The sequence below is a fragment of the Vulpes vulpes genome, chromosome 12, assembly GCF_048418805.1.
Source record: "Vulpes vulpes isolate BD-2025 chromosome 12, VulVul3, whole genome shotgun sequence".
NCBI lineage: Eukaryota > Metazoa > Chordata > Mammalia > Carnivora > Canidae > Vulpes > Vulpes vulpes.
This window is the reverse complement of record NC_132791.1, coordinates 157119241-157146425: the sequence shown is the minus strand read 5'-3', so window position 1 is coordinate 157146425 and position 27185 is coordinate 157119241. Positions and strand designations below refer to the sequence as shown.

The 27185-nt window shown below is 42.9% G+C and overlaps 1 protein-coding gene across 2 annotated transcripts; it reads left to right on the top strand.

Moving 5' to 3' along the window:
- Window positions 1-105: 105 nt before the first annotated feature.
- CPT2 (carnitine palmitoyltransferase 2) lies at window positions 106-26819 on the top strand. 2 transcript variants are annotated; one of them, XM_026007047.2, is made up of 6 exons: window positions 111-437; window positions 3646-3763; window positions 11710-11790; window positions 13284-13390; window positions 17230-18534; window positions 26184-26819. In XM_026007047.2, exons 2-6 carry the CDS (start codon window positions 3720-3722, stop codon window positions 26513-26515), a joined length of 1869 nt encoding a protein of 622 aa, XP_025862832.2. In that variant the 5' UTR covers window positions 111-437; window positions 3646-3719; the 3' UTR covers window positions 26516-26819. The 2 variants fall into 2 exon arrangements, with proteins under 2 accessions (XP_025862831.2, XP_025862832.2); XM_026007046.2 differs by lacking the exon at window positions 3646-3763 and having other exon boundaries at window positions 106-437.
- The last annotated feature ends 366 nt before the right edge of the window (window positions 26820-27185 follow it).

Below are 27185 nucleotides of genomic sequence, written 5' to 3'. Positions count from 1 at the left end.
GGCTCTTCGGTGGGCGGGGCCTTGGGCGGGCGGGCCCTTCGATGGGCGGGGCTTGGGCGGGCGGGCCCTTCGGTGGGCGGGGCCTTGGGCGGGCGGGCCCTTCGGTGGGCGGGCCCTTCGGTGGGCGGGGCCGGGGCCCGGAAGTGGCTCGGCGGGCGGACGCCGGGCGGACGCGAGTCCCTGCTGACTCAGTGACCCGGCTACCCCGGGGGTGGCGGCCTCACCCCAGTCCTCGCGGACTCCCCATCCTCCGCCTTCTCGCCCCCGCAGCCTCCCGGAACGATGGCGGCCCGCCTGCTACTGCTGCGCGCCGGGCCGCGGCGCCCTGCAGGGGGCCCAGGACCCGTGTGTCGGCGCCTTAGCGCAGGCTCGGGGTCCCGCGAGTACCTGCAGCGCAGCATCGTGCCCACTATGCACTTCCAGGACAGCCTGCCCAGGTGAGCCCGGCCTCCCGGTCCCCGCCGCCCGCTGGGGTCGGCCCCAGCCTTCGCTCCAGTCACTCACGACTCTTCTGCTTAACCTGCTCCCACCCCCAGACTCCTACCTGGGACGCTGTCGCAGCCCGAAATCTGGAAATCATGTCACTTTGAGAATCTCCTGGCCCCGGACCCTCGGAACGTTCGCATTCCTTACCAGGACACCCCCCTCCCCCCATTGCTCGCTCAGATTCTCAATTTTGAGCCCTTCTCCGATTCTCTCTCCAGTAACCCAGCTTCCATCCAGATACCCAAGAGTCCCTCACATTTCTTCCTGAAAAATGTCCACCCTGCATATCTCCAGTACCACCCTTACCCCTCCAACTAGGGTGTCCCCTGAAGTACTTTCACGACTGCCCTGTATTCCTGCCCAGAATACGGACAGGCCAGTTCCTGATACATAATAGTTACCCTCCTCAACTTTTCTGCGCTCCACCTTCTTCAGGCCTGTTGCTCAGCCCTGGCTCTGCATGCCTCCAATCCTCTGCCCATCTTCACCCAGCACACTCCTCACGTGCTCACCTACTCTCCTCCAATCTCAGCCTTTAAGTCTGACTTCACCCCTTCCAGACCTTCCTCGATTACCTGCTAGGTTTCTTTCCCTAAGATGTCCTCCCTAACCCACATTACTCTCTGCAGCTTTAGCACCCTCGAAGAATTCTAGACAACACCCTCAGTGCCCATCCCAAACTCTTATTCAGCTTAAATCTAGAACACACCCCAATTTTTGTGTTCCTCCTCACCTTAGCTTACCCCCTCCACCTTCTAAAACACTTCACCCAGAGTCTACTTACCCTATGAAAACAATGCCAATAAACCTACCTCTCCCTTTCCCTCATCCAGTATTTATTTTCTTGCCTTTTTTTTTTTCACCCAGTATTTTCTTTAATTCAACTTCCAGTTTTTCCAGTCTTTGAACTCCCAGCCTTAATCTGACCTGCTAGGGCTCCTTTTCCAATGTTAGAAATTTCCTGAAATTCATTTACCCTCAAAAACCAGACTTTAACTTCTCTGCTCACTCACTAGTTAGTTCTTGGTGCCAAGTCTCAAATTTGTCTCAAAAACCCTTCTCACTTCCTTTCTCACCAGACTGCCACCTGGGATCTTCCCAGCCCAGGGATTGGAGGCCAGGTCTCCCCACCCCTCAAACAGAGATTGTATCCCAGGTGTCACCCCCATATCCAGCAACCTTATCACCCACTGTTATCTTTTCCCTCCCCCACGCTCTCAAGAATAGCATCTGAGGTGGTTCTTGTGAAATAGCAGTGTGCAGACATCTAAAGCAAACTGAAATGAAACTATCTAGCCCCAGTCCCACTGCTTAAATTTGTCAGGAGAAAGGGAAAAAGAAAACATGGCCTTTATGCCCATGGGCGAAGCCTGGGACAGAACCTCCTCCTTAACTTCCTGTGTGTGAGCTGAGCGATATGTGGGGGAAAGGTGAAGAATGACAGAGCCTTGTCTTCACTTGCCAGGCCCAGTAGCACTTGACTTTTCTGTAAGCCTGGGCTCCGCTCAGATCTAAGATCAAAGGGATTTTCTCCCTTTTCGAATTGGAAAGCTGGGAGTAACACTTGAGATCATTTCCTCCAACCTACAGAGCAAACATCTATAGGAATTGAGTTACAAAGAGTAGCACTGAGTCATGACCCATGTATAACTTCCAGCAAGGACCACCAGGCCTCCAGTACCTTCATTGTAAGTGGGTGGTTAGATGAGATGAGATTCCTTTTATCTCAGATTCTAGACTGGTAAAATGTATTATCTTTGGCACTCATTTTGATGTTCCCCTTGGTGAAAAACCCTACCTTTGAAGTCTGGTAGAATTTGATTTCAGATTCTAGATGTGACACTTTGTAACTTCAGGCAATTCCGTTAAATTCTTTGAGCCACAGTTCTTACCTGCAAGGTAGGAATGAACACAGGCTTCAGAGGGTTATTGTGAGGGCAGAGTGAAGTAAGATGCCAAAAATATCCTAATTAGTTTTCCTGGGGAAGTCCCTTTGTGGTAGTCCAATTGGGTCTCCCTCCCTCTTCCTATCCCTGTCATATCACTGCTGCCTTTTTTTCTTTTTAAGATTTTATTTATTTATTTATTTATTTTTTATTTTTTTTTTAATTTTTTTTTTTTTAGATTTTATTTATTTATTTGAGAGAGAGAGAGCAGGAGTAGGGGTGGAGGCAGCAGAGGTAGAGGGAGAAGCAGGCTCCCCGCTGAACAGGGAGCTTAACTCTGGGCTTGATCCCAGGACCCTGAGATCATGACCTGAGCCGAAGGCAGACGCTTCACCTACAGCCACCCAGGTGCCCCATCATTGCTGCCTTCTGACCACTTTCCTCTAGGTACCTTTGCACTGCCATTTGTTTTTTATTTAGATGTTATGATTTTTTCTTTGCTCCTTTTTAGTGTGCTCAAATATATATCACAAAAAATTTAACATTTTAACCAAAGTTTTTGCTGTTGTTGTTGTTTAAGATTTTATTTATTTATTCATGAGAGACGCAGAGAGAGAGGCAGAGACATAAGCAGAGGGAGAAGCAGCCTCCATCCAGGGAGCCCAATGAGAGACTTGATCCTAGGACCTCGGGATCATGCCCTGAGCTGAAGGCAGATGCTCAACCGCTGAGCCACCAGGCGTCCCATTAGGTGTTATTTTTAAGTTCCATATTTATATACACTGAACAGTTAACTCCAGAATATCAGACTAAGTCTCGAGGGGACAAAGTGGATCAGCCTGATATACTCACATTATTAATTTGAGAAACATTTATTGGTATGGATTTGGAGACCAATCAGCCATGGTGCGGAGCATACCATACAGTGGGGAGATTTGACAGGTAGACAGATAGTTAAAATAAGAATGTGATAAATGGGAAGCAGCATTTCGTAGTGGCTAAGATTGTCAACCTGAAAATAAAGAGCTGCAATGAGATACAAATGAATGTTTATTTGGGATGAAAGGACTGCATTGTGGGGAGCACAGATATTCAAGTAAATAAACCCAAATAGGATTCCTGCTTGTAGGGTGAAAGCAACAGATTTTTATGAGGAACAGGAAGGAGACAGCTGAGTTGAATAAAAGAGGGGGAAAAAACAGTTTCTATGCATGTTTACAAGCCAAACTACTCCAGGTTATACATTAACTGCTGACTTTTTTTTTTTTTCCAGAAAATCCATAACCATCAGTCGTGTGATCAGGGTGTCTGTTCTTCTGTTGACTTTTCAAACAATTGTTTAAGACAATGACATTTTGTCCAAAAGGCTTGGCCAGTTCAAACAAAATCAAGTAAGGCAGTTTCTCTACCATGGCTGCTCCAACTCCCTTTTAAAATGGCTCTGGTCCTGTCAGTTTTCCACCAGATCATGAGGCAATACTCAGGTCTGATTTTTAATTCAGCACCCCTTCATACTAGCTGCATGGCTGTGAGCCGGCCATCTAACCTAAACACTGGAACGATAATATTATCTTTCCCTCAGGATTGTTAGAATTAAATACTCTGATATGAAGCATTTAGTAGGAATCTGGCACAGAGTAACAAGTACTCAGTAGATATTCACAAATACTATAGCTGCAAATGTGTTGCCTGTGTAGGATATAGTTGGTGACAATTATTGTGTTGTGTCTGTGTGGAGGTCGGAGTGACAATGCCTGGTTGAATAAGAAAAACTTCATAGAGGAGGTGGCATTTGAGGCCTTTGAAGATCACCAAGTGAGAGGAGTGAGGAAAGGGTAGAGCAGCTTGTGCCCAGGAACTGAAACCTGAAAATACATGGCATGTTCAGAAATATTGAGAAGTTTATGGAGGGTCCAGCTCAAAGTTTTGGGCTCTAAGTTATTAGTTGGGCTGAGTGTGTGTGTGTGTGTGTGTGTGTGTGTGTGTGTGTGTTAGGACAGCAATTAGGGAAGACCCATTTTGTCTTTTTTTTTTTTTAAGATTTTATTTACTTATTTAACAGGGAAAGAGTGCACGCACAAGCAGGAGGAGTGGCAGGGAGAAGGAGAAGCAGGCTCCCCACTGAGCAGAGAGCCTGACAGAGGGTCCATCCCAGGACCCCGGGATTATGACCTGAGCCGAAGGCAGACAGTCAATCAGCTGAGCCACCCAGGTGCCCCCTCCATGTGTCTTTAAAAAAAAATATTGGTCACCATTTTAGGCCTGTAATTGATTTTCAATAAATGTCAATCTGTTTTTTTCTTTTAATCCCTAATCACTTTAGATGATAATTGGTGATCCAGACATAATGGGCAGGTTCTCTAGAATTCTAATGGGAGACTGGTCTTGTGAGGCCAGAAGTTCCTGAGTCTGAAGGATAACAGGGCCCTAGAGGCATGTCCTTAGATTAGCTTTATCCCAGTGATAACTAGGTTGTATAAAAATATGAAAGGCTGTTTAGATGTGATCTTGGCAGGAGGAACAGTGAAGTATATACCTGCTGCATGGCAGCTCTGGGTAATAAGTAGCATGATACTTAAGTAATAAGATACTTAAGTATCATGATACTTAAACAGAGTCATTTACACAGGGAATGAGTAGGGAGATAAATCTGCTTGGTGCTGACTTTTCTTCTACCTTTATTATAGCAGATCATGTTTAGATAGGGATTTTCTAGATAGCAGGTGGGGAGGAACCCACGTGGTTAGGATGGACCTGCCAGGCACCCCACAAGGCCCTAACTCTACCTCTTTCAAGGCCCCTGGTGAGTCACATTACAGGGGCACAAGGAAGTGCAGTGTATGCAGAACCACTTTTGGTGTGGTTTTTTTTTTTTTTTTAAGATTTTATTTATTTATTCATAGAGACAGAGAGAGAGGCAGAGACGCAGGCAGAGGGAGAAGCAGGCATCATACAGAGAGCCTGACGTGGGACTCGATCCATGGTCTCCAGGATCACTCCCTGGGCTGCAGGCGGTGCTAAACCGCTGCGCCACCGGGGCTGCCCTTGGTGTTCTTTAAGGAACTGCAGAGAGACTAGGGGTGACCTCACAACTTGATTTCTAATATAGAGAATAAATGTTGACTGTAAGTGAACACTTATTGAAAAGCAGTAACTGGCCTTTGTGGTAACAAGTTATAGAAACCCCAGTTAAATTGGCTTATGCAACCAGGAATATAGGGACTCAGACCTGAAAACTCCAGGTTGGATTAAGGGGCTCAAATGAGGGACACCTGGGTGGCTCAGTGGTTGAGCGCCTGCCCTGGCCCAGGGCATGATCCTGGGGTCCCAGGATTGAATCCCATATAGGGCTCCCTGCATGGAGCCTGCTTCTCCCTCTGCCTGTGTCTCTGCTTCTCTCTCTGTCTCTCTCTGTTTTTCATGAATAAATAAATAAAATCTTTAAAAAAGGGGGGGATCAAATGATGTCATCGAGACTCTTTTGCCTTTCCACTCATCCCTTTGCATTTGTGTAATTCCATTCTTAGGCAGGCTCTCTCCTTATGGTGACAAAATGGCACCATCACAACATCGTTTATACTCTAATCTCTCAGTGACCTCAGCTAGTAGGGATTTCCCCTTTCTAACAGTTAAAAAAAAAAAAATCCTGTAATTTAGTTTTATAGGTTCTTCCTGGGTTTCACTAGGTCTGAACCAGTAAGCTCCAAGGCCACTGGTCAGTCACTCCACCTGAACCAAAGGGACTTGAGTAGGAAGGGGCGCTGTTACCAGAACAGCAGGAATACATAGAAGGCAGACAGAACAACAGAACTGGTGAAATGCTCCGCTAGGCTGTGAGGGACCGGCACTGTACTAGTTCCTTGGGGACGTGAACAGTCTAGTGGCAGAGTTTGGATCTATAAGATTTGAGGACTGAGTAGATAATAAAACTTCATATTTATCAAGTGCTTACTACGTCTTAGGCACTGTTCTAAGTCATTGACAAAGATTGCCTCATTTAATCTGCACAGAACCCTTGGAGGTACATGTTAATAGTATCCCCATTTTATAGGTGAGGGAAATTAGGTATAGGCTGGGTAGTGTGCCCAAAGTCATATGGTCGTGAATGATGAAGCCAGATTAACCACTGTGCAGTGTGCTGGCTTGCAGGAGGAGGAATCAACGAGACTCCTGAGTTAGCAGTCACAGAATTGTGGAGAGGCCTTAGAGACCACCTCTTTCAGTTCCTTCATCTCACTGAAGACAAAACTGATCACCAGAGATGAAAAGGAACTTGTTTTTAAAAAATTTTAACAGCTTTATTGAGATATTGTTCACTTTTTTAAAGTGTACAAATTGGGGCATCTGGGTGGCTCAGTGGTTAAGCGTCTGCCTTCAGCTCGGGTTGTGAACCTGGGGTCCTGGGATTGAGTCCTGCATCGGGATCCCCAGAGGGAGCCAGCTTTTCCCCCTGCCTGTATCTCTCCCTTCTCTGTGTCTCTCATGAATAAACAAATAAAATCTTTAAAAATAAATAAAAGTGTACAAATTCAGAGATTTTTTTGTATAATCCCAGAGTTGTGTGACTATCACCACTGTCTAGTTCATGTCAGTCCCTTCTCCACCCCTGCCCCCAATCACCCATACACGTTAGCAGTCACTCCCCATCCCCTCCAACCCCTGGTAACAATTGACATACCAAAGCGACTTATTTGTAACTAAAAGTTTTGTCTGGCTTTGATGCTTAGGCTTTGCCAGCATACCACACTGACCCTAGGCAGAATGTATCTGCAGTTGGCAGGGTCATGCTCCCTTGCATACCTTCCATTTTATCCCTCAGGACCTGCTTAGAGGAGCCTACATAAGTGTCAGAGATGAAAGTGTCTGAGCAGAGGGGCTTAGTGACAGAGTATATAGTCTGTGAGGAGAGGGCAGAGGACCGAATCTTGAGAAAACGTGCACTTTAAGGGCAAGAGGACATGATGAGATTTTGGAAAGAGACTCAGAAAAAGATGATGAAAAAAACCAACCAGGCAGGAAGAGAGAATTTCTTTTCTTTCTTTCCTTTTTTTTTTTTTTTTTTTAAGATTTTACTTATTCATTCATGAGAGACACGGAGGGAGAAGCAGGCTCCCTTCTGTCCCTTCTGGGAGCCCAATGAGGGATTCGATCCCAAGACCCCGGCATCACAACCTGAGCCAAAGACAGACGCTCAACCACTGGGCCATCCAGGCATCTAGGAAGGGAGAATTTCTAACTCCATCTTTGACATCCTTAAGGATCTCACAATTTGCAATCTGATGGTGAGAGGGACATAACACATAACCCACTAAGGGTGCAAGAGAAGAATCAGGGATGGATAGAGGGCAAGGGAAGAAGTCATCAGTGTCTGTTCTCTGTCAGCCCACATGCCAGTGGAGGTCAGAGAAGAGGTTTTGAGGAAGGATCTTAGTGGCAAGCTCCCCTCTGTGTGTATCACTGTAATCATAAGAGCCAGTTCTTCCCAGCTCCACATTCAGTGACGTGTTGGCACCTTGAAGTTAGCCTGGTAGGAGATTTTCAGAAAGTGGTAAATACTACAGATCAGTGCATCACCCCCTGCCCGCCCAAGGGCTTGTTTACTAACCCACCACCCCTTGGAGTAGCAAACAGATGAGGATGGGGTGGTACAGTTGGCTTTGAGAGGAAAGTGACTTGTTTAACGTTGATGGCAGCTGGTGGGGGTAAGGAGGGTCCCAGTCCTTCCTAGAAGTTGGGGAGTGGCTTTCTTTGGAGAGAAATCTGAAAGCAAATGGTATTTTCAAAATAGATTTTAAGAAAGGTGAGGAGGTAAGAGAAGTCCTGAAAAAGTTATAGAATATAAGGTAGTTTATTCAGAATGCAATGGGGGTTCTTTTTTTTTTTTTTTAGGTTTTATTTATTTATTTGAGAGAGAGTAGGAGCCAGAGAGATCACAGAGGGAGAAGGAGAAGCAGACTCCCCACTGAGCAGAGAGCCAGATATGGGGCTCAATCTCAGGACCCTGAGATCATGACCTCAACCAAAGGCAGATGCTTAACTGACTGAGCCACCCAGGTACCCCTGGAATGAGGGTTCTAAAATCTAGTGGAGGGGCACCAGGCTGTCTGAGTATAAAGAGCATGTGACCCTTGATCTTGGGGTTGTGAATTTGAGCCCCATGTTGGGTGTAGAGATTACTTAAACAATTTTTTTTTTAATTAAAAAATAGGGCAGCCCCGGTGGCACAGCAGTTTAGCGCCGCCTGCAGCCCGCAGTCTGATCCTGGAGACCCGGGATCTAGTCCCACGTTGGGCTTCCTGCATGGGGCCTGCTTCCCTCTCTCTCTCTCTGAATAAATAAATAAATAAATCTTTAAAAAAATTTAAAAATAAATACCTAGAAGATCTAGTGGGAGTAGTCAATGAAGAATAACAGCTAGCTGGGGCCAAACTGGATGTCACTGAGTAGATGGAAAGAAATAGATAATATGTTGCTAAGTACTTGGTATTATTTCATTTGATCCTCATAGTAGCCAGTGAGCTATTATTTAACAAACAGAGAAAGAGGGAGCAAAGAGATAAGAAATTTCCCAAAGATTACATGAATAGTAGGTGACAGTCCAGGGGGCAAACCCAGATCTGTGGGATTCCAAAGACTGCGAACTTCACCTCTTCGTATACTAGACATGTTGGTGATAAACATGGGCTAAATGGAGCTGGAACTTGATAGCGTTCTAGACCTCTCTGTGAGGCAGTTCCTCCCTCTAAGCCGTAGGCAGGGGATGGAATCTGAGGGACAGCAAGAAATTTGCCACCTGTAACCATGTAACTAGAAATGAAGTAGCAGAGCTGGGACTTAAGCCAAGGTCTCCTTCTACATCTCATTCTCTTTCCACTGTGGCAGTAGTTCTTACACTTTGACATTTCACAGATCATTAAAATTATGGGGAAAAATATTGTTGTTGACATTATTTCCTAAAAGAAAGGATCTTTATGAGGCCTCTGGGTGGCTGCCTTCAGCTCAGGTCATGATGATGGAGCCCCACATCAGGCTCCCTGCTCAGCAGGGTGTCTGCTTCTTCCTCTCCCTCTGCCTGCAGCTCACCCTGCATGTGCACTCTCTCTCTTTCTCTCTCTCTCTCTCTCGAGCTATCAAATATATAAAATCTTTTTTTTAAAGGACTTTTAGTGACTTCTGTCCCCCAACCAAAAAAATCTCAGAACTAAGGGCAGACTTTTATTTAGTTTTACTTAAATTCAATTTGGCAACATACAGTATAACACCCAGTACTCATCACACAAGGGCAGACTTTTAAATGAAACACATTTAGCTTTGTGGAAAGCTCACTATACTGTTGGTTTTTTCATTTCACTGAGAACCAGTAACTTCATAACCATGGCCATCATTTGCTAAAGTATTAGATAATCCGGTGATGTGAACTGTATTGCTATTTGGCATTTACACTGAAAGCATTTTATATAAGGCAAAAATAAAAACCTGGTAGATTTGGCATATCATTGTCTTTTAAAACAAATTTTATATGGAGGAACACCTAGATGGCTCACTCAGTTAAGCATCTGACTTGATTTCGGCTCAAGTCATGATCTTGTGGTTGTGGGATCAAGCCCTGCTTCAGACTCTGTGCTCAGGGCAGCTTCTGCTTTAGATTCTCTCTCACTCTCCCTCTCATTCACTCTTTTAAATAAATAAAATCTTTAAAAATTTTATATAAAAAACAGGCAATTTACAGAAAACTGGTATCCATGATAAAAAGTTTATGATTTTTTTTGTCCATACTTCCTTAATTTAGTTCTGAAGGGAAATTGAGAAAATTCCGTTTCTGTTGTATTAATAACCTCCAAATAAATCATCATTCCAAAAACTTGCTTTTCCCCACTAGAACAAGTTCAGGCTAGAGATAACACTTGAGCTTTTAATAAGGACTGTTTTTATAAAACTGCCTTTGCTTTGAATTTAGAATTTTGTTTAACGCGAAGAACTTTTGTTAATGTCCCTATCATATTAAAACAAAGTCTTGAGAAAAGTAAGTAGGTAACTATAATTATGAGGTATCTGAGGTAGTATTTGGGATTTTCTGTGTAAGTTCATGAATAAAAAGACCATACTCCACAGTGTTAAAGTGTGAATCATTACTCAGTGAAGCCTAAGTCCATAATGGCTCTAAATTATTCAGGTTAATTTTGACATCATGTTTTTGATAAACATGCATTGAAAGAAAAACTGAAGAATCACAGTGTATCTTATAGTAAGGTTTTAAACATAAACTATGTTTTATGGATAGATAACTTTCCAGTTTTCCTAAATGACTGCTGTATTTAGATATTTTGAATATATCAGTCTTAATTTTAAGTTGGCAGTGCTAACTTGGCAAACTATGAGTAAGTTTTGGTACTACAGGATATATCATTCAATAAAATTACTGACATGAAAAAGCAGATACACCTCACTGTGCTGTCTGTGTGTTTTCCTTTCACGGTGGACCAGTAGCTTTATCACCATAGCTGTCATTGGGAATGCACTGGTAGAGAATGAGTAAGGAGGCAACAGGAAGATCTGATTCTCTGCATAGGACTCTTGGCAGCCTGGCATGACTTCATGCTCATTCCATATTTGGCTGGCTCTTGGACAGACCTGTGTTTCATTTCTGTATGATTCTCTGTCATAAAATGCACAAGAAATTTTAAAAATAGAACTTTCTTTTCTCCATCTCAGGGGAGAAAAAAGCAGTTGTCCAAACTAATGATAGAATAAAAACTGCCAGTACAGGGTTAGCACAGGTATCAGAATTGTGACCAGGAAACAGGAATGCTTTGGATAGCTTCTATTTCACCATTTTGAATCTATTATTTGAATATTTAGCTTGCTTATAAAATTCATCATTAAGACATTAAAAAGTTCGGGATCCCTGGGTGGCGCAGCGGTTTGGCGCCTGCCTTTGGCCCAGGGCGCGATCCTGGAGAGCCGGGATCGAATCCCACATCAGGCTCCCGGCGCATGGAGCCTGCTTCTCCCTCTGCCTGTGTCTCTGCCTCTCTCTCTTTCTCTCTGTATGACTATCATAAATAAATAAAATTAAAAAAAAAAAAAAACAAAAAAAACAAATTACCTTTAAAAAAAAAAAAAGACATTAAAAAGTTCTTATTTTATTTTTTAAAAAGTTACCATTGACACTTGCATTAGTAAATCCTTCTATTCTGATTTGCCTGTGGCTTTCCATTATTGGTTTTTTGGGGAAGGAAATTAATTATCCAGTAATTACTTATTAGTTTGGGTTTATGAAGCTAACTGATTTCTTCCACATATTGTAACCCTTACACTTAACGTATTTTCTTCCCAGGCTGCCTATTCCCAAACTTGAAGACACCATTAAGAGATACCTGCGTGCACAGAAACCTCTCTTAGACGATGGCCAGTTCAGGTATATGCTGAGAACCATGAATGACCATAGTTGGGTGGTTCAAAAGAGGCTGGCAATTAGTAGTGGACTAATGGAAATGTCTGTGATTTAGTTGAGTCTCTGGGAACCTGGGACCTAGTCCTTACATTTTCAAGTTCAGGAAATAGATTTTCACCCAGGAAGGGCTGAGCCAGCCCTGAAGCGAGAGTCTCTCTGACTAGACTCAACAGGCAATGGCTTGTAAGCCAGAATGCCAAATTTGTAATATATCCTGTCAGGTGGGCCTGGAGGCCAGCTGGTACATGTACTCTCTATAGGAAGTTCATTGAGGAGAGCATATGGCAGGCCAGAATTTTGCTTGGTGAGCATGTGTACTGAGTTGGGTAGTATGCCCCCCAGATTCATTCCCTTCTTGGAACCTTAGTATGTGACTTTATTTGGACATAGGATTGTTGCAGGTGTAATTAGTTAAGGTAAGGTCATACTGGAGGAGAATGGGTCCTTAATCTGGTATGACTGGTGTCCTTATAAGAAGAGGAGAAGAGATACAGACACAGATCTTGATGACAGAGGCAGATTGGAATGCATCAATAAATAAACCAAGGAATGACAAGGATAGCTGGTAACACCAGAAAGACCAGAGTCTCCCCTAGAGTCCTGAGAACATGGTTCTGTCAACATTTTGGACTTCAAAGAACTATGAGAGAATAAATTTCTATTGTTTTAAGCCATGCAGTTTGTGGATGTTCTGGCAGTCCTAGGAAGTTACTTCAGCATGGAATTGGACGATAATACTGGATATTGTCAAAAGTGGGTTGTGTTAAGTTCTTGTATCCCAGTGCAGTTCACTTTTCCATATTGGAAGGTTTTGTGCAGATAACTGGCATTGCCATTAGAATCCCGGAGTCCTTCCCTGGACAATGGTGGAGGATGTAGATGAATCGTTCATAATGTAGTCCTCTGCTTTTAAATATTTCATATTAGTCACTTGAAGCCTCTCTTGAAATGGTAATGATTTAATAGCTACCAATTACTAAGTATTATGTTTTAAACTATCCTGAATCCTTAGCTTTAAAAATATTTTTTATTCTCATAAAGTGGTATATTATCTCAGTTTTACACATAAAGAAACTGAGACTCAGAGAGATCAAGTGACATGTCAAAGGTCACTTAGTTTGACAGTGACAAAGCTAGAATTAAAAACTCAGCTCTTCTTGACTCTAAAGCCTACTTATGTCCTTTTCTCCATGCTGAGCTGGAGATGCTCAGCTCCTAGATTACAGGTTGTTTTATGGGATGTTGATTGATCTTCCCAACCAGTCATTTTAAGAAGCTTTCCTAAATTTATCTGTTTTGGATTGACTGCTATTCTTCTGATCAGAGGGATTTTCTGGTCTTAGCCTAGGGATATACTACCAGAAACCCAAATTTCAGTGTAAGAGTTCTTGGCCATGAGTCCAGAAATCACATATTCCCTGCCATGGATTGATTCTGTCTTTTCTTGAACATTTCAGGAAAACAGAACAGTTTTGCAAGAGTTTTGAAAATGGGATTGGAAAAGAACTGCATGAGCAGCTGGTTGCTCAGGACAAGCAGAATAAACATACGAGCTACATTTCAGGTAGGTGGGCTGGACTGTGGGCGTGATATTCCCTGAGCCCTCCACAATGGAAAGTAAGGCATCTTTCCTCCTGTTTTGGTCTTAAAATATTTTTGGTAAGACCAGCTTACCAGAGTAATGTCTCATTCACTCTTTCTGAGGTAACATAAAGGCCAAGTGAGTTCCTCCTTTACTAAGATCTCACCTGGAGTTTGTGCTGAAGAGCCTAATCATTGATTCTGTGAAAAGGATGCAGGATTAAGTCCTATGCCCTGTGTGTATCATCCTAGATCCTTCACAATATGGCATAACTGATCTTTCCAGCCTCATCTCTTTTGTTACCCACACTCTCATGCCTCAACAAAACTTGGCAGCTCACTGTTCTCTCAACCCTTTAGTCCTTCGTTCTTCTATGTCTTTATCCATGTTGTTCCCACTACCATTTTTTAACCTAGCAAATTCTTTATTTAAGACCCAAGTATGTCGTTGCCATAAATGTTGGTGGGGGTTGGGGTGGTGGTGGTGGTGGTGGGGAAACTGAAGGGGGTCAAAAGGTACAAACTTCCAGTTATAAAAGAAAGAAGTCATGGGGTATAATGTATAGCATCATGACTGTAATTAATAATACCATTGTATATTTGAAAGTCATTAAGAGTATAGATCCTAAGAATTATCATCACAAGAAAAGACAATTTTGTGACAGTAGTGGGTAATGCATGTTACCTAGACCTATTGTGTTGATCATTATACAATATATACAGATACCAAATCATTGGGTTGTACACCTAAAAGCAATATCATGTTTTATTGTCAGTTACATCTCAATTTAAAACAAAAAGAAAAAAAAAAAAAAACAGGTGGGCATGATTTTTCCAGGGAAACTTTCAGTCCTCCTCCCTCTCCATTCAGTTGATTGTTTCCACCTCTGTTCCCACAGCACTTCTTTTAATTCAGTTTATATATATGTATATATTTTTAAAGATTTTATTTATTTATTCATGAGAGATACAGAGAGAGGGTCAGAGACACAGGCAGAGGGAGAAGCAGGCTCCATGCAGGGAGCCCGATGTGGGACTCAATCCCAGGTCTCTAGGATCACGCCCTGGGCGAAAGGCAGGCGCCAAACCACTGAGCCACCCAGGCATCTATAATTCAGTTTATATTTTAATAAGGTTATACATGCACATAGTTTAAAGAATCAAATAGTTGTACCGGGCTTCTTTGGAAAAACAGCAAGTTCCTGACCCTCCTCTAAGTTTCCTGCTCCTCACATTCAGCCAGTCCTTCTTTTGACCCATATCCCCATCCTCCTACATCTTCACTTTTTCAGCTGGAAGACCAGATTTGGGCAGTGTCTATATCCCTTCCACATGCCCAAGTGTACAGGCACACATTCCATTCCATGGTTACCACTGTGCCTGTCATTTTAGTTTGCTCAATACTTACTGTTTATACTGTTAGGACCATATGGACACTATCAGCTGAGTTGTGGAGCATATTGAAATTATTGTTCCTATTCCTGTATGAACGTTTTTTTCCTGACATTGATAATTTCTTATGCGTTTGTTTAGTTTTCTATGTGCTTAATAATTTATTGGGGAAGTTTTTTTTATCCTCTCATCTTCCTTCATAGTCTGTCTCCAAGGTGCTTTTTTCCTGTTTGTTTTTCCCTCTTTTCTTTCTTCAGATCTTTCATATTCCATCTTTGTTGTCTTAGATTCAAGCGAGATAATAAAAAGCTGTTGGAAGCTCTGTGGTTAAGGGTGGAGCTGGTCCATCACAGCTTCACAGCTTCACTTCACAGGCTAAACCATTTCCTTGGGGGGCCCCTAATGTTAATATCTCTGGGTTAGACTCCCTGAAAAGGCTTTTCCATTAAACTGCCAAAAGGGATGTGTCCAGTTGGTACTGTTGAAGGAGTAGGATCAGGGAAGAAGGCTTGAGATCTTAGCTGTGACTTCAGCTCCCCAGTTTTACTTTCTCCTGAGAGGAAATCTTAAATCTACTAGAGCAGGGAGGGAATCTGGGGGGTAGGAGTTGGGGTCCAATTAAAAACATTGTTTCAATCAGATACATCAAGGCTGCCAATTACTGAGCGCTCTGGGGGTTCTGCTGTGCACGTCATGTTATCCCTTGGCTTTCTCAATCACCAGCTTACAGTTGGCATTCTTGAGTCTGCTTTGGTCATTACCAGTTGTCTCAATGCTTTCCAACTTTCAGTATTTCTCTTGTCTCCTGTTTCATTCTCTTTGCCTTATTGGGTTATGTACTCTTTAAAATTCTTTTATTGAAGGGATCAGAGACAAATCCATGTCTTCTTTCATCAAATGGATCTTACCCATAATACTTTTTCTCTTACCGTTTCAGTGTGTCACATCTTGTTATAATTCTGTTGGTGTCCTTCACCAGAGTTCATCTGGATCAGAGTCCACATCCCATTCCTCTCTCTACCCCCAGACTAGGCAGGGCATGGCGCAGCATGTTCTCAAGGAATGACATAGAGTGAATGGACCAACAAAGGAATAATAGATTAATCCTTCCTCCAGTGCTTTACATGTGAAAATTATTCCCTCCAGTGGGCGATGGTTTTTAGTTGTAGACTTTATCCACACTTGCTAATCTCAACAGGAACTTCCCTGGAAGACACATTTTCTGATAAAACATTGCTTCTGGAATTTTTACAGGTAAAATAGCCAGGAATTTAGAAGGCTAGTTTGGATGATCCACATGCACTGTTATTTCTTTCTTTCTTTTTTTTTTTTTTTAAGATTTATTTATTTATCATAGACAGAGAGAGAGAGAGAGAGGCAGAGACACAGGAGGAGGGAGAAGCAGGCTCCATGCCGGGAGCCTGACATGGGACTCGATCCTGGGACTCCAGGATTGCGCCCTGGGCCAAAGGCAGGCGCTAAACTGCTGAGCCACCCAGGGATCCCCTGCACTGTTATTTCTAATTGCTTTTCAAACATTTCTTTAAAAAGTGAGTGGGCAAATGTACAGAGTACACAGAATGATGATGAATGCTTTCCCCCATGTTAGGGAGACAGCCAAATGTGAATGTTGTCTCTGAAACGAGATGAAACAAGAAAAACGTAAGGAAATTGGGTGGGAATTAACAACTGTTTTGTTCGAGCAGGAATGCAAGTGAGGTGTTACTGTACTTCTTTAAGAATCAAGAAAGGAAACAGAATGAGAAAGAAAAAGAAATATACTTAGGGAAATGCAAATCCAAACCACAATGATATACCTACCAGAATGGCTCCAGTCAAAAAGACAGACTGTAACAATAATAAATGTTGCCAAAAAATTAGAACCCTCACACACTGCCAGTGGTAATGGTGCAGCCACTTTGGAAGACAACCTTGCAGTTCCCCAAAAGCCTAAACTTAGACTTCCCATATGACCTAGCAATTCCACTTCTAGCTGTTTCTCCAAGAGAATTGAGAATACCATCCACACACAAACTTGTATACACCAGCATTATTCATAATAACCAAAAAGTGGAAACAACCAAAGGTCTACCAATGGAAGAATACATAAACAAAATGTGGTCTATCCATGTAATGGAACATTATTCAGCAATACAAAAGAGTGACACAATATGTGGTCTTTTATGTGCTACAACATGGCTGAACCTTAAAAACATAGTAATAGGAGCCAGATACAAAAGACCACATATTGTGTGATCCCATTTATATGTCACAAATTACTGCAGATGGAAAAAATAATTGGGACTTTTCACCCTCTGGAGGTTGACATCATTTTTTCCTGCATATGCTTGATGATTTTTCCTTCTCAAATTTTATTTTTAGGGACTACATTAACTTTTTGTGATGTTCTTGTTCACTTTTATCTTTTAGGTCCCTGGTTTGATATGTACCTAACCGCTCGAGAACCCGTCGTCTTGAACTTTAATCCATTCATGGCATTCAACCCTGACCCAAAGTCGGAGTATAATGACCAGCTCACCAGGGCGACCAACATGACCATTTCGGCCATCCGGTTTCTGAAGACGCTCCGGGCCGGTCTCTTGGAACCAGAGGTTTTCCATTTGAACCCTGCCAAAAGTGACACCGACACCTTCAAGAGACTCATACGCTTTGTGCCTTCCTCTCTGTCCTGGTATGGCGCCTACTTGGTTAATGCATACCCCCTGGATATGTCTCAGTATTTTCGGCTTTTCAATTCAACTCGTTTACCCAGGCCTGTTCGTGATGAACTTGTCACTGATGAGAGCGCTAGGCACCTTCTGGTCCTAAGGAAAGGACATTTCTATGTTTTTGATGTCCTAGATCAAGATGGAAACATTGTGAGCGCCTCTGAAATCCAGGCTCATCTGAAGTACATTCTCTCAGACAGCAGCGCCACCCCTGACTTTCCCCTGGCCTATCTGACCACTGAGAACCGAGACGTCTGGGCAGAGCTCAGGGAGAGGCTGGTGAGTGGTGGCAATGAGGAGGCCCTGAGGAAAGTGGACACTGCTGTGTTCTGTCTCTGCCTAGATGACTTCCCCATTAAGGACCTTGTCCACCTGTCTCACACCATGCTGCACAGTGATGGCACAAACCGCTGGTTTGATAAGTCCTTTAACCTCATTCTAGCCAAGGATGGCACTGCGGCTGTCCACTTTGAGCATGCCTGGGGTGATGGTGTGGCAGTGCTCAGGTTTTTTAATGAAGTGTTTAAAGATAGCACTCAGGCCCCTGCTATCACCCCACAGAGCCAGCCGGCCCGCACTGACTCTTCTGCTGCCGTGCGGAGACTTAACTTCAAGCTGGATGATGCCATGAAGGCCAGCATTAGTGCTGCTAAGGACAAGTTTGATGCCATTGTGAAAACCCTCACCATCGACTTCATCCAATTTCAGAGAGGGGGCAAAGAGTTTTTGAAAAACCAGAAGCTGAGCCCTGACGCAGTAGCTCAGCTGGCCTTCCAGATGGCCTTCCTGAGGCAGTATGGGCGGACAGTGGCCACCTACGAGTCGTGTAGCACTGCAGCATTCAAGCACGGCCGCACTGAGACCATCCGCCCAGCCTCCATCTTCACAAAGAAGTGTTCTGAGGCTTTTGTCAGGGAGCCCTCCAGACACAGTGCTGGAGAGCTTTGCCAGATGATGGCCGAGTGCTCCACGTATCATGGCCAGCTGACCAAGGAAGCAGCAATGGGTGAGATGGGGGGGTGGGGTCCTTGGGCCTTGTTGCCCTCAGCGCTGGGCTAAGCCTCAGAAACATCCTGCTCCCTGTGATTTTCACATTGTTTAATCCATCTGCCAATTCCTGGATAGTTATTAATTTTCTACCCTAGCAGTCTGAACAGCCAGATCAGCCACTAGGGATCAGGATGTTCATTCCTCCTTAGCAGGGATGGAGAAATGGGTCTAACTTCATCCTCATTTAAGGCCACTTTCAGCTGTGACACACGATTCTCTTTCTGTTATTTATTGGTCATCTGACTGACTTTTGACAGTTCAGGATTTCTAATCCTGCAGCCCCCTCTTACTTTACCTCACTTGCAGTGTGTTGGGTTCCTATAAATAAGCCATCTCAAAAACTCTTCGCAAATCTAAACATCACCCTTCCTTTGCCTCTCTGTGGTAAAATTCTAGACCTGGAAAGGACCTGGAGGATCACACAGTTCTGTCCTTTCATGCAGCCAAAAGTAAAAGAGATCTCCAAGACCATTCTGGTCTCACTCACCATTGTAGGGGTAAGAAACTGCGGCCACTGACTCAGCATTACACAACACATGAGAAGAAGAGCTGAGATCAGAACCCTGGTCAAGACCCTTTCCATTTTGTTCCAGGGCCTCAGTCTTGTCTTTTACACTGGACTTAGACTTTGGGTTTTATTTTTGGTTTTGAATCCATAGCTCTCTTCATGTATTTTTCTGGACTGTTTGACTAAACTGATTCATTGTCAGAATTTTTTATTTTTTTATTTTTATTTTTTCCTTTTGTTTAAATTCAATTTGCCAACATATAGTATAACACTCAGTGCTCATCCCATCACATGCCCTCCTTAGTGCCTGTCACCCAGTCACCCTATCCCGCCACCTGCCTCCCCTTCCACAACCCTTTGTTTCCCAGTTTTAAGAGTCTCTCATGGTTTGTTTTTCTCTCTAATTTTTCCCCACTCAGTTTTTCTCCTTTCCCTTATAGTCCCTTTCATTATTTCTTATATTCCACATATAAGTGAAACCATATGATGATTATCCTTCTCTGATTGACTTATTTCACTCAGCATAATACCTTCCAGTTCTATCCATGTCAGTGTAAATGGTATTTGTCCTTTCTGATGGCCGAGTAATATTCTATTGTGTGTGTGTGTATGTATATATATATATATATATACATACACACACCACATCTTCATCCATTCATCTGTCGAAGGACATCGTGGCTCCTTCCACAGTTTGGCTATTGTGGACATTGCTGCTATGAACATTGGGGTGCAGGTGTCCCGGTGTTTCACTACATCAGTATCTTTGGGGTAAATATCCCTTAGTGCAATTGCTGGGTCATAGGGTAGTTCTGTTTTTAATCTCTTAAGGAACCTCCATACTGTTTTCCAGAGTGGCTGTCTTAATGATCACAGCTTTGTGATACAGCTTAAAGTCAGGCATTGTGATGCCCCCAACTTTGGTTTTCTTTTTCAATATTCCTCTGGCTATTTGGGGTCTTTTCTGATTTCATACAAATCTTAAGATTATTTGTTCCAATTCTGTGGAGAAAGTCCATGGTATTTTGATAGGGATTGCACTGAATATAGATTGCCCTGGGTAGCATAGGCATTTTCACAATATTTATTCTTCCCATCCATGAGCGTAGAATGTTTTTCCATCTTTTTATGTCTTCTTCCATTTCTTTCATAAGCGTTCTATAATTTTTTGGAGTGTAGTTCCAAACTATACTAGAGTGTAGTTCTAGGTTTATTCCTAGATATCGTATGGTTTTGGGTGTGGTTCTAAATGGGATTGATTCCTTATTTCTCTTTCTTCAGTCTCATTGTTAGTCTACAAAAATGCCACTGATATCTGTGCATTGATTTTGTATACTGTCACATTGCTGAATTGCTGTATGAGTTCTAGCAATCTTGGGGTGGAGTCTTTTGGGTTTTCTATATACAATATCATGTCATCTGCAAAGAGGGAGCATTTGATTTCTTTGCCAGTATGAATGCCTTTTATTTCTTTTTGTTGTCTGATTGCTGAGGCTAGGACTTCCAGTGCTATGTTGAATAACAGTGGTGAGAGGAAACATCCCTGTCGTGTTCCTGATCTTAGAGGAAAGACTCTCAGTTTTTCCCCATTGAGAATGATATTTGCTGTGGGCTTTTCATAAATGGCTTTCATGATATTGAGGAATGTTCCCTCTATCCCTACACTTTGAAGAGTTTTAATCAAGAATGGATGCTATATTTTGTCCAATGCTTTCTCTGCATCTGTTTAGAGGATCATACGGTTTTTGTCTTTTCTTTTATTGATGTGATCTGTCATGTTGATTGTTTTATAAATGTTTAACCACCCTTGCATCCTGGGGTTAAATCCTACTTGGTCATGGTAAATAATCCTCTTAATGTACTGTTGGATCCTATTGGCTAGTATCTTGGTGAGAATTTTTATATCCATGTTCAGCAGGGGTATTGATCTGTAATTTTCCTTTTTGGTGGAGTCTTTAGTTTTGGGATTGAGGTAATGCTGGCCTCATAGAACCAGTTTGGAAGTATTCCCTCTATTTCTATCCTTTGAAACAACTTTAGTAGAGTCGGTATTATTTCTTCTTAAAATGTTTGATAGAATTCCCCTGGGAAGCCATCTGGCCCTGGACTTTCATGTCTTGGGAGCTTTTTGCTAACTGCTTCAATTTCCTCGCCAGTTATTGGCCGGTTCAGGTTTTCTATTTCTTCCTGTTCCAGTTTTTGGTAATTTATAGGTTTTCAGAAATGCATCCATTTCTTCCAGATTACCTAATTTGTTGGCATCTGGTTGCTTATGTTTTTAAAATTGTTTGTATTTCCTTGGTATTGGTTGTGATCTCTCCTCTTTTATTTGTGATTTTATTAATTTGAGTCTTTCTTTTTATAAGACTGGCTAGGGATTTAGCTAATTAATTCTTTTAAAGAACCAGCTCCTAGTTTTGTTGATCTGTTCTACTGTTCTTTTGGTCTCTATTTCATTGAGTTCTGCTCTAAACTTTATTATCTTTCTTCATCTGGTTGGTTTAGGCTTTATTTTCTGTTCTTTCTCCAGTTCCTCTAGGTAGCAAGGTTAGCTTGTATATTTGAAGTTTTTCCAATTTTTTGAGGGAGGCTTGTGTTGCTATGTATTTCCCTCTTAGGACCACTTTTGCAGTATCCCAAAGATTTTTTTTTTTTTAAGATTTTATTTATTTACTCATGAAAACACACACACACAGAGAGAGAGGCAGAGACACAGGCAGAGGGAGAAGCAGACTCCATGCAGGGGGCCCGATGTGGGACTCGATCCCGGGTCTCCAGGATCATGCCCTGAGCTGAAGGCGGTGCTAAACCACTGAGCCACCCGGGCTGCCCATCCCAAAGATTTTGAACGGCTGTATTTTCATTAGTTTCCATGAATCTTGTTAATTCTCTAATTTCCTGGTTGACCCATTCATCTTTTAGTAGGGTGCTCTTTAACCTCCAAGTGTTTAAGTTTCTTCCAAATTTCTTCTTGTGATTGAGTTCAAAGCGCTGTGGTCTGAAAATATGCAGAGAATAATCCCAGTCTTTTGGTATTGGCTGAGACCTGATTTGTGACCCAGTATGTGGTCTATTCTGGAGAAAGTTCCACATGCACTTGAGAAGAATGTGTATTCAGTTGCATTAGGATGGAATGTTCTATGTGTGTGTGTGTGTGTGTGTGTGTGTGTGTGTGTGTGAAATCTATTTGGTCCAGTGTATCATTCAAGGCCCTTCTTTCTTTGGTGATGTTCTGCTTATATCTGTCTTTTGCTGAGAGTGCTGTGTTGAAGTCTCCTACTACTAATGTATTATTATCTATGTATCTCTTGACTTTGGTTATTAGTTGATTGATATACTTGGCTGCTCCCACATTGGAGCATAAATATTCATAATTGTTAGGTCTTCTTGTAGGATAGACCCTCTAAGTATGTTATAGTGTCCCTCTTCATCTCTTAGTACAGTGTTTTTATTTTTTAAAAGATTTTATTTGTTCATGAGAGACAGAGAGAGAGAGAGAGAGAGAGAGAAAGAGAGAGAGAAAGGCAGAGACATAGGCAGAGGGAGAAGCAGGCTCCCTGAGGGGAGCCTGATGTGGGACTCAGTCCCTGAACTCCAGGATCATGCCCTGAACCAAAAGCAGAGCTTAATCTCTGAGCCATCCAGGCATCCCCAGTATTTGGTTTAAAATCTAATTTATCTGCTATGAAGACTGCTACTCCAGCTTTCTTTTGAGGGCCATTTGAATGGTAAATGGTTTTCCATTCCTTCATTTTCAGTTTGGAGGTGTCCTTAGGTCTAAAATGAGTCTCTTGTAGACAGCATATAGATGGGTCTTGCTTTTTTATCCAGTCCGATACCCTGCATCTTTTGATGGGATCATTTAGCCCATTCACTTTCAGAGTAACTGTTGAAAGATATGACTTTAGTGTCATAGTATTACCTATACAGTCCATTTCTGCAGATTGTTTCTTTGGGCTCCCTCTTTTTCTTACAGGGTCCCCCTTAATATTTCTTGCAGAGCGGATTTAGTGGTCACATATTCTGTCAGTTTCTGTCTATCCTAGAAGCTCTTCATCTCTCCTTCTATTCTGAATGACAGCCTTGCTGAATAAATATTCTTGGCTGCATGTTTTTCTCATTTAATACCCTGAATATATCATGCCAGCTCTTTCTGGCCTGCCAGGTCTCTGTAGATAGGTCTGCTGTTAATCTGATATTTCTCCCCATATAAGTTAACAATCTCTTGTCTTGAGCTGCCTTTAGAATATTTCTTTATCTTTGAAATTTGCAAGCTTCACTATTATATGTTAGGGTGTTGATGAGTTTTTGTTGATTGGAAGGGGGAGGTCCCTCTCTGTCTCTTGGATCTGAGTGCCTCTCTCCTTCCCCAGATTAGGGAAGTTCTTAGCTATGATTTGTTCAAATATAATCCGGTTCTCTCTCTCTCTCTTCTGGGATCCCAATGAGACAGATATTATTCCTTCTCAAGCTATTGTTTATTTCTGTAAGCATTCCTCGTGGGCTTTTAACTGTTTTTCTCTTTTTTCCTCAGCTTCCTTCCTTTCCATCAACTTGTCTCCTATGTCACTCACTCTCTCTTCTACCTCATTAACCCTAGCAGTTAGAGCATCCAGTTTAGAGTGCATCTCAGTTAAAGTATTTTTTATTTCAACCCAATTAGATCTCAGTTCTGCAGTAAGAGAATCTCTAGAGTCCTTTACGCTTTTTTTCCCAGAGCCATCAGTAATTTTATAATTGTATTTCTGAATTATATCTCTGACATACTACTTAAATCCATATCAAGTAGGTCTGTGACAGAGTATTACTTCTGGTTCCTTCTTCTGTGGTGAATTCTTCTTTCTAGTCATTTTGCCCAGTGTAGAATGGCTGTATGAGTGAGCAGAGTCAAAAATATCAGCCACGACCTAAGTAAAATACACCCTAGACAATTCCAAAGAGGTCAGCGACTGGAAAATAAAAGAAAAATAAAAACAGAACAAAATAAAACAAAAGGACCATGAAAGTGAAAAACAAATTAAAAAAAATAGTAAGAATTTTAAAAGGGGGTTGGGGTGGGGAGGAAGTCGTGGTGGAGAGAGAATATAGTCTCACAGAGTGGACCTAGAGGGTGATCCTCTTGGTTCTGGGTGTATTTTATTCTGTATGCTAGAAGATGCTAAATTCCAAATTTACATAACCAGCAAAACTTATATAGAGACCCAACATCAACCACAAAAACAGAAACAAGATAAAAGAGGGGGGCAGAATGGGAAGGAAGAGAGAATATAGTCTCACAGAATGAATCAGCATGGTGTTCCACTTGGTTCTGGGTGTATTTTGGTCTCTGTGTTAGAAAGCACTAATTTCCACCACTGTAAAACAAAACAAGGGATGCCTGAGTGGCTTAGCAGTTGAGCATCTGCCTTTGGCTCAGGGAGTGATCCCAGTCCGGGGATTGAGTCCCCTGTGAGGAGCCTGCTTCTCCCTCTGCCTGTGTCTCTGCCTCTCTCTGTGTGTGTCTCTCCTGAATAAATAAAATCTTTTAGAAAAAACAAGAAACAAAAAACAAAAACCCATAATTCATATATCTACCAAAATTAAATTGAATTCATTGAAAGGAATCCAAAAATGAAGACTATATCCAAGACATATAATTATGGAAATATGAAAGTCAAAAAGGAAAAAACTTAAAAACAAAGAGTTGGCAAAATATTGTAGTTAAGGCAGGAAAAGAGAAAAAATATTGGAAATATTTAACCTGAAAGATACATGAATCAGAAAAAAAACTTCAGGTTCTATATACTATTTTCCCTGAGTCCTGGAGCTTTCCAGTGCTACTTGCTCAGTACACTTGCTCTTCCCCTGTTCTTCCAGTTGGTCTTCTGGGGGGATGGGGGTGGCCTGCTGGGCTGATTCTTAGGTGTCCATGCCTGGCGGGAGATGCCCCGCCCCTTGCCTGGTGGCCTGGCTCAGTGTGAGCTGTTTATCCTGTGAGGCCTTTGTTCCCTAGAGGCTGCCACCTCACCCAGGTGAAAGGCGAAAAGAAGAAAATAAAAATGGCAGTGGCCAGATCTCCAGCCCCAGAGCCCAGAGCTCCACACATGTACCAAACTGTAGTCTCCCAGTGCACACTGGCCTACATGCTCCCAGGGGCAGGCGTGGGGGCACTGAGCACAGATTGAAGGGCGCCCAGCAGCAGGAGAGTTCTCGCCATCCTGGGTCCTCCCCAGTTCTGCCTGTCCCAGAGGGAAGAGAAGATAGCCAGCATTGTCCTCTGGAGCACCCTTGGATTGAGGACCTGCGCTCCCAGGGTCTGCCTCTCCCAAAGGGAATGGAGGACAGCCTGCCTCCATCTGTTGCCGGGCTTTAGGGTAAAGAAGCTCAGGAGCTGGCCCACATCCCTGGCCAGCTTCTCCTAGATGCTCCAGGAGGGTTGCAGCGTTCCAGCCCTTTATCGGATCTGACTATGGTTTGTGGTGAGCTTTCTCCTGGGCACCCCTATCCTTATTGTGTCTCTAGGAATATTGAGACTTCACTGCCCCTCCTGTGATTCTGTCCTATTTCCCCACTGAGCACTTTTCAGTCAGGGAAGGCTCTTTCAGGTGCAGATTTCTGATGTTCCTGATTGTCTGTTGTACCGCTTTCCTTCTGCAGCCTTCCTCTGCTCTGCCTTCCTGCCCTGGCTTTCCGAGGCTCCCCGCCCCCGCCTTTCCTCTTTTCTGCCGTCCTACCTTGTCAGAAGCCATCACTTTTCTCTCTGTAGCATTCCAGCTGTTCTCTCTTTACATCTCAGGTTGAATTCATAGGTGTCCAGGATGTTTTGAAAGTTTTCTAGGTAAGTTTGGGGAACCAGATGAATCAAGGACTCCTACTCTTCCGCCATCTTGCCCCCTCTCTCCTCCATTGTCAAAATTTTTTAAAAAGTCGTGCTTTCATTTTAGGCTCAGCTGTAGAGGTTAGTGAGTTGGAGGTGTGCATGCATAAGCAGGCAGACGCTTCTTCCACTCTCAAAGATGCTGTGAAGGGGCCTCCTACCACAGGTGGGGGTTTTTACTAAGGCCCCTTTCAGTTAGTTCCGGGATTCTGAGACTGGTTTTCTCTTTTGTCTCTAACAGGCCAGGGCTTTGACCGACACTTATTTGCTCTGCGGTACCTGGCAGCAGCCAAGGGGATTGCTCTGCCTGAGCTCTACCTGGACCCTGCATACAGACAGATAAACCACAACATCCTGTCCACAAGTACACTGAGCAGTTCAACAGTGAACATTGGCGGCTTTGCCCCTGTGGTCCCTGATGGCTTTGGCATTGGGTATGCTGTTCATGACAAGTGGATAGGCTGCAACGTCTCCTCCTATCCAGGCCGCAATGCCCGGGAGTTTCTCCAGTGTGTAGAGAAGGCCTTAGAGGACATATTTGATGCCATAGAAGGCAAACACATCAAAACATAGCTTCTGGATGGGTGAAAAGCCTCCATTGCTTCATTGACATGAAAATTGGGGGTGTATGTAGCCAAAAGGTGCTATTCTGTATACAAAGGAAACTAATTGCGAGGTGCCTAAGCAGCCAGTGCTGTAAGGCTTGAGCTTCAAAGTCATGGTTTTAAAGCTAATCTTATAATTGCCAAGTGGGACTAAATCACAGGTAAAGATAATGAGAAGTTTCGATATTAAGGGCATTTAATCAGGAGGTGGGATTTGGAAGGATAACTTAGGTGTATTTATTGTTGAAGCAGAAATAAAATTATTGCTTGGAGATGGTTCTTTTTAGTTGTTGTTGTTGTTGAACCTAATTTCCTAATCTCCACAAAGAACTTTCCAACACTAAGTTCAGTAACAGTAAGTTCCCACTGCCTCCTGGTTCTTCAGGTGAGGTGGGAAGTGCTGTTTCTTCCTCCCTATAAACTTCTATGTCTCCTGAGACGTCTCTTTAAAAATCCTCTTCATTTTTCTAGAAAGTGGTCTGCTTGATTCTGATAGTCTGCACTGGTAAAGGGTATTGCTATGGATTTGGGGAGTATTATTTGGCTGTTTCAGCCAAATGACGATTTATAATTGGTATGTATTTAACCAGTTGAATCTTGCCTGCTGCCTATGGCCTAATGTACATGTGACTACTCTG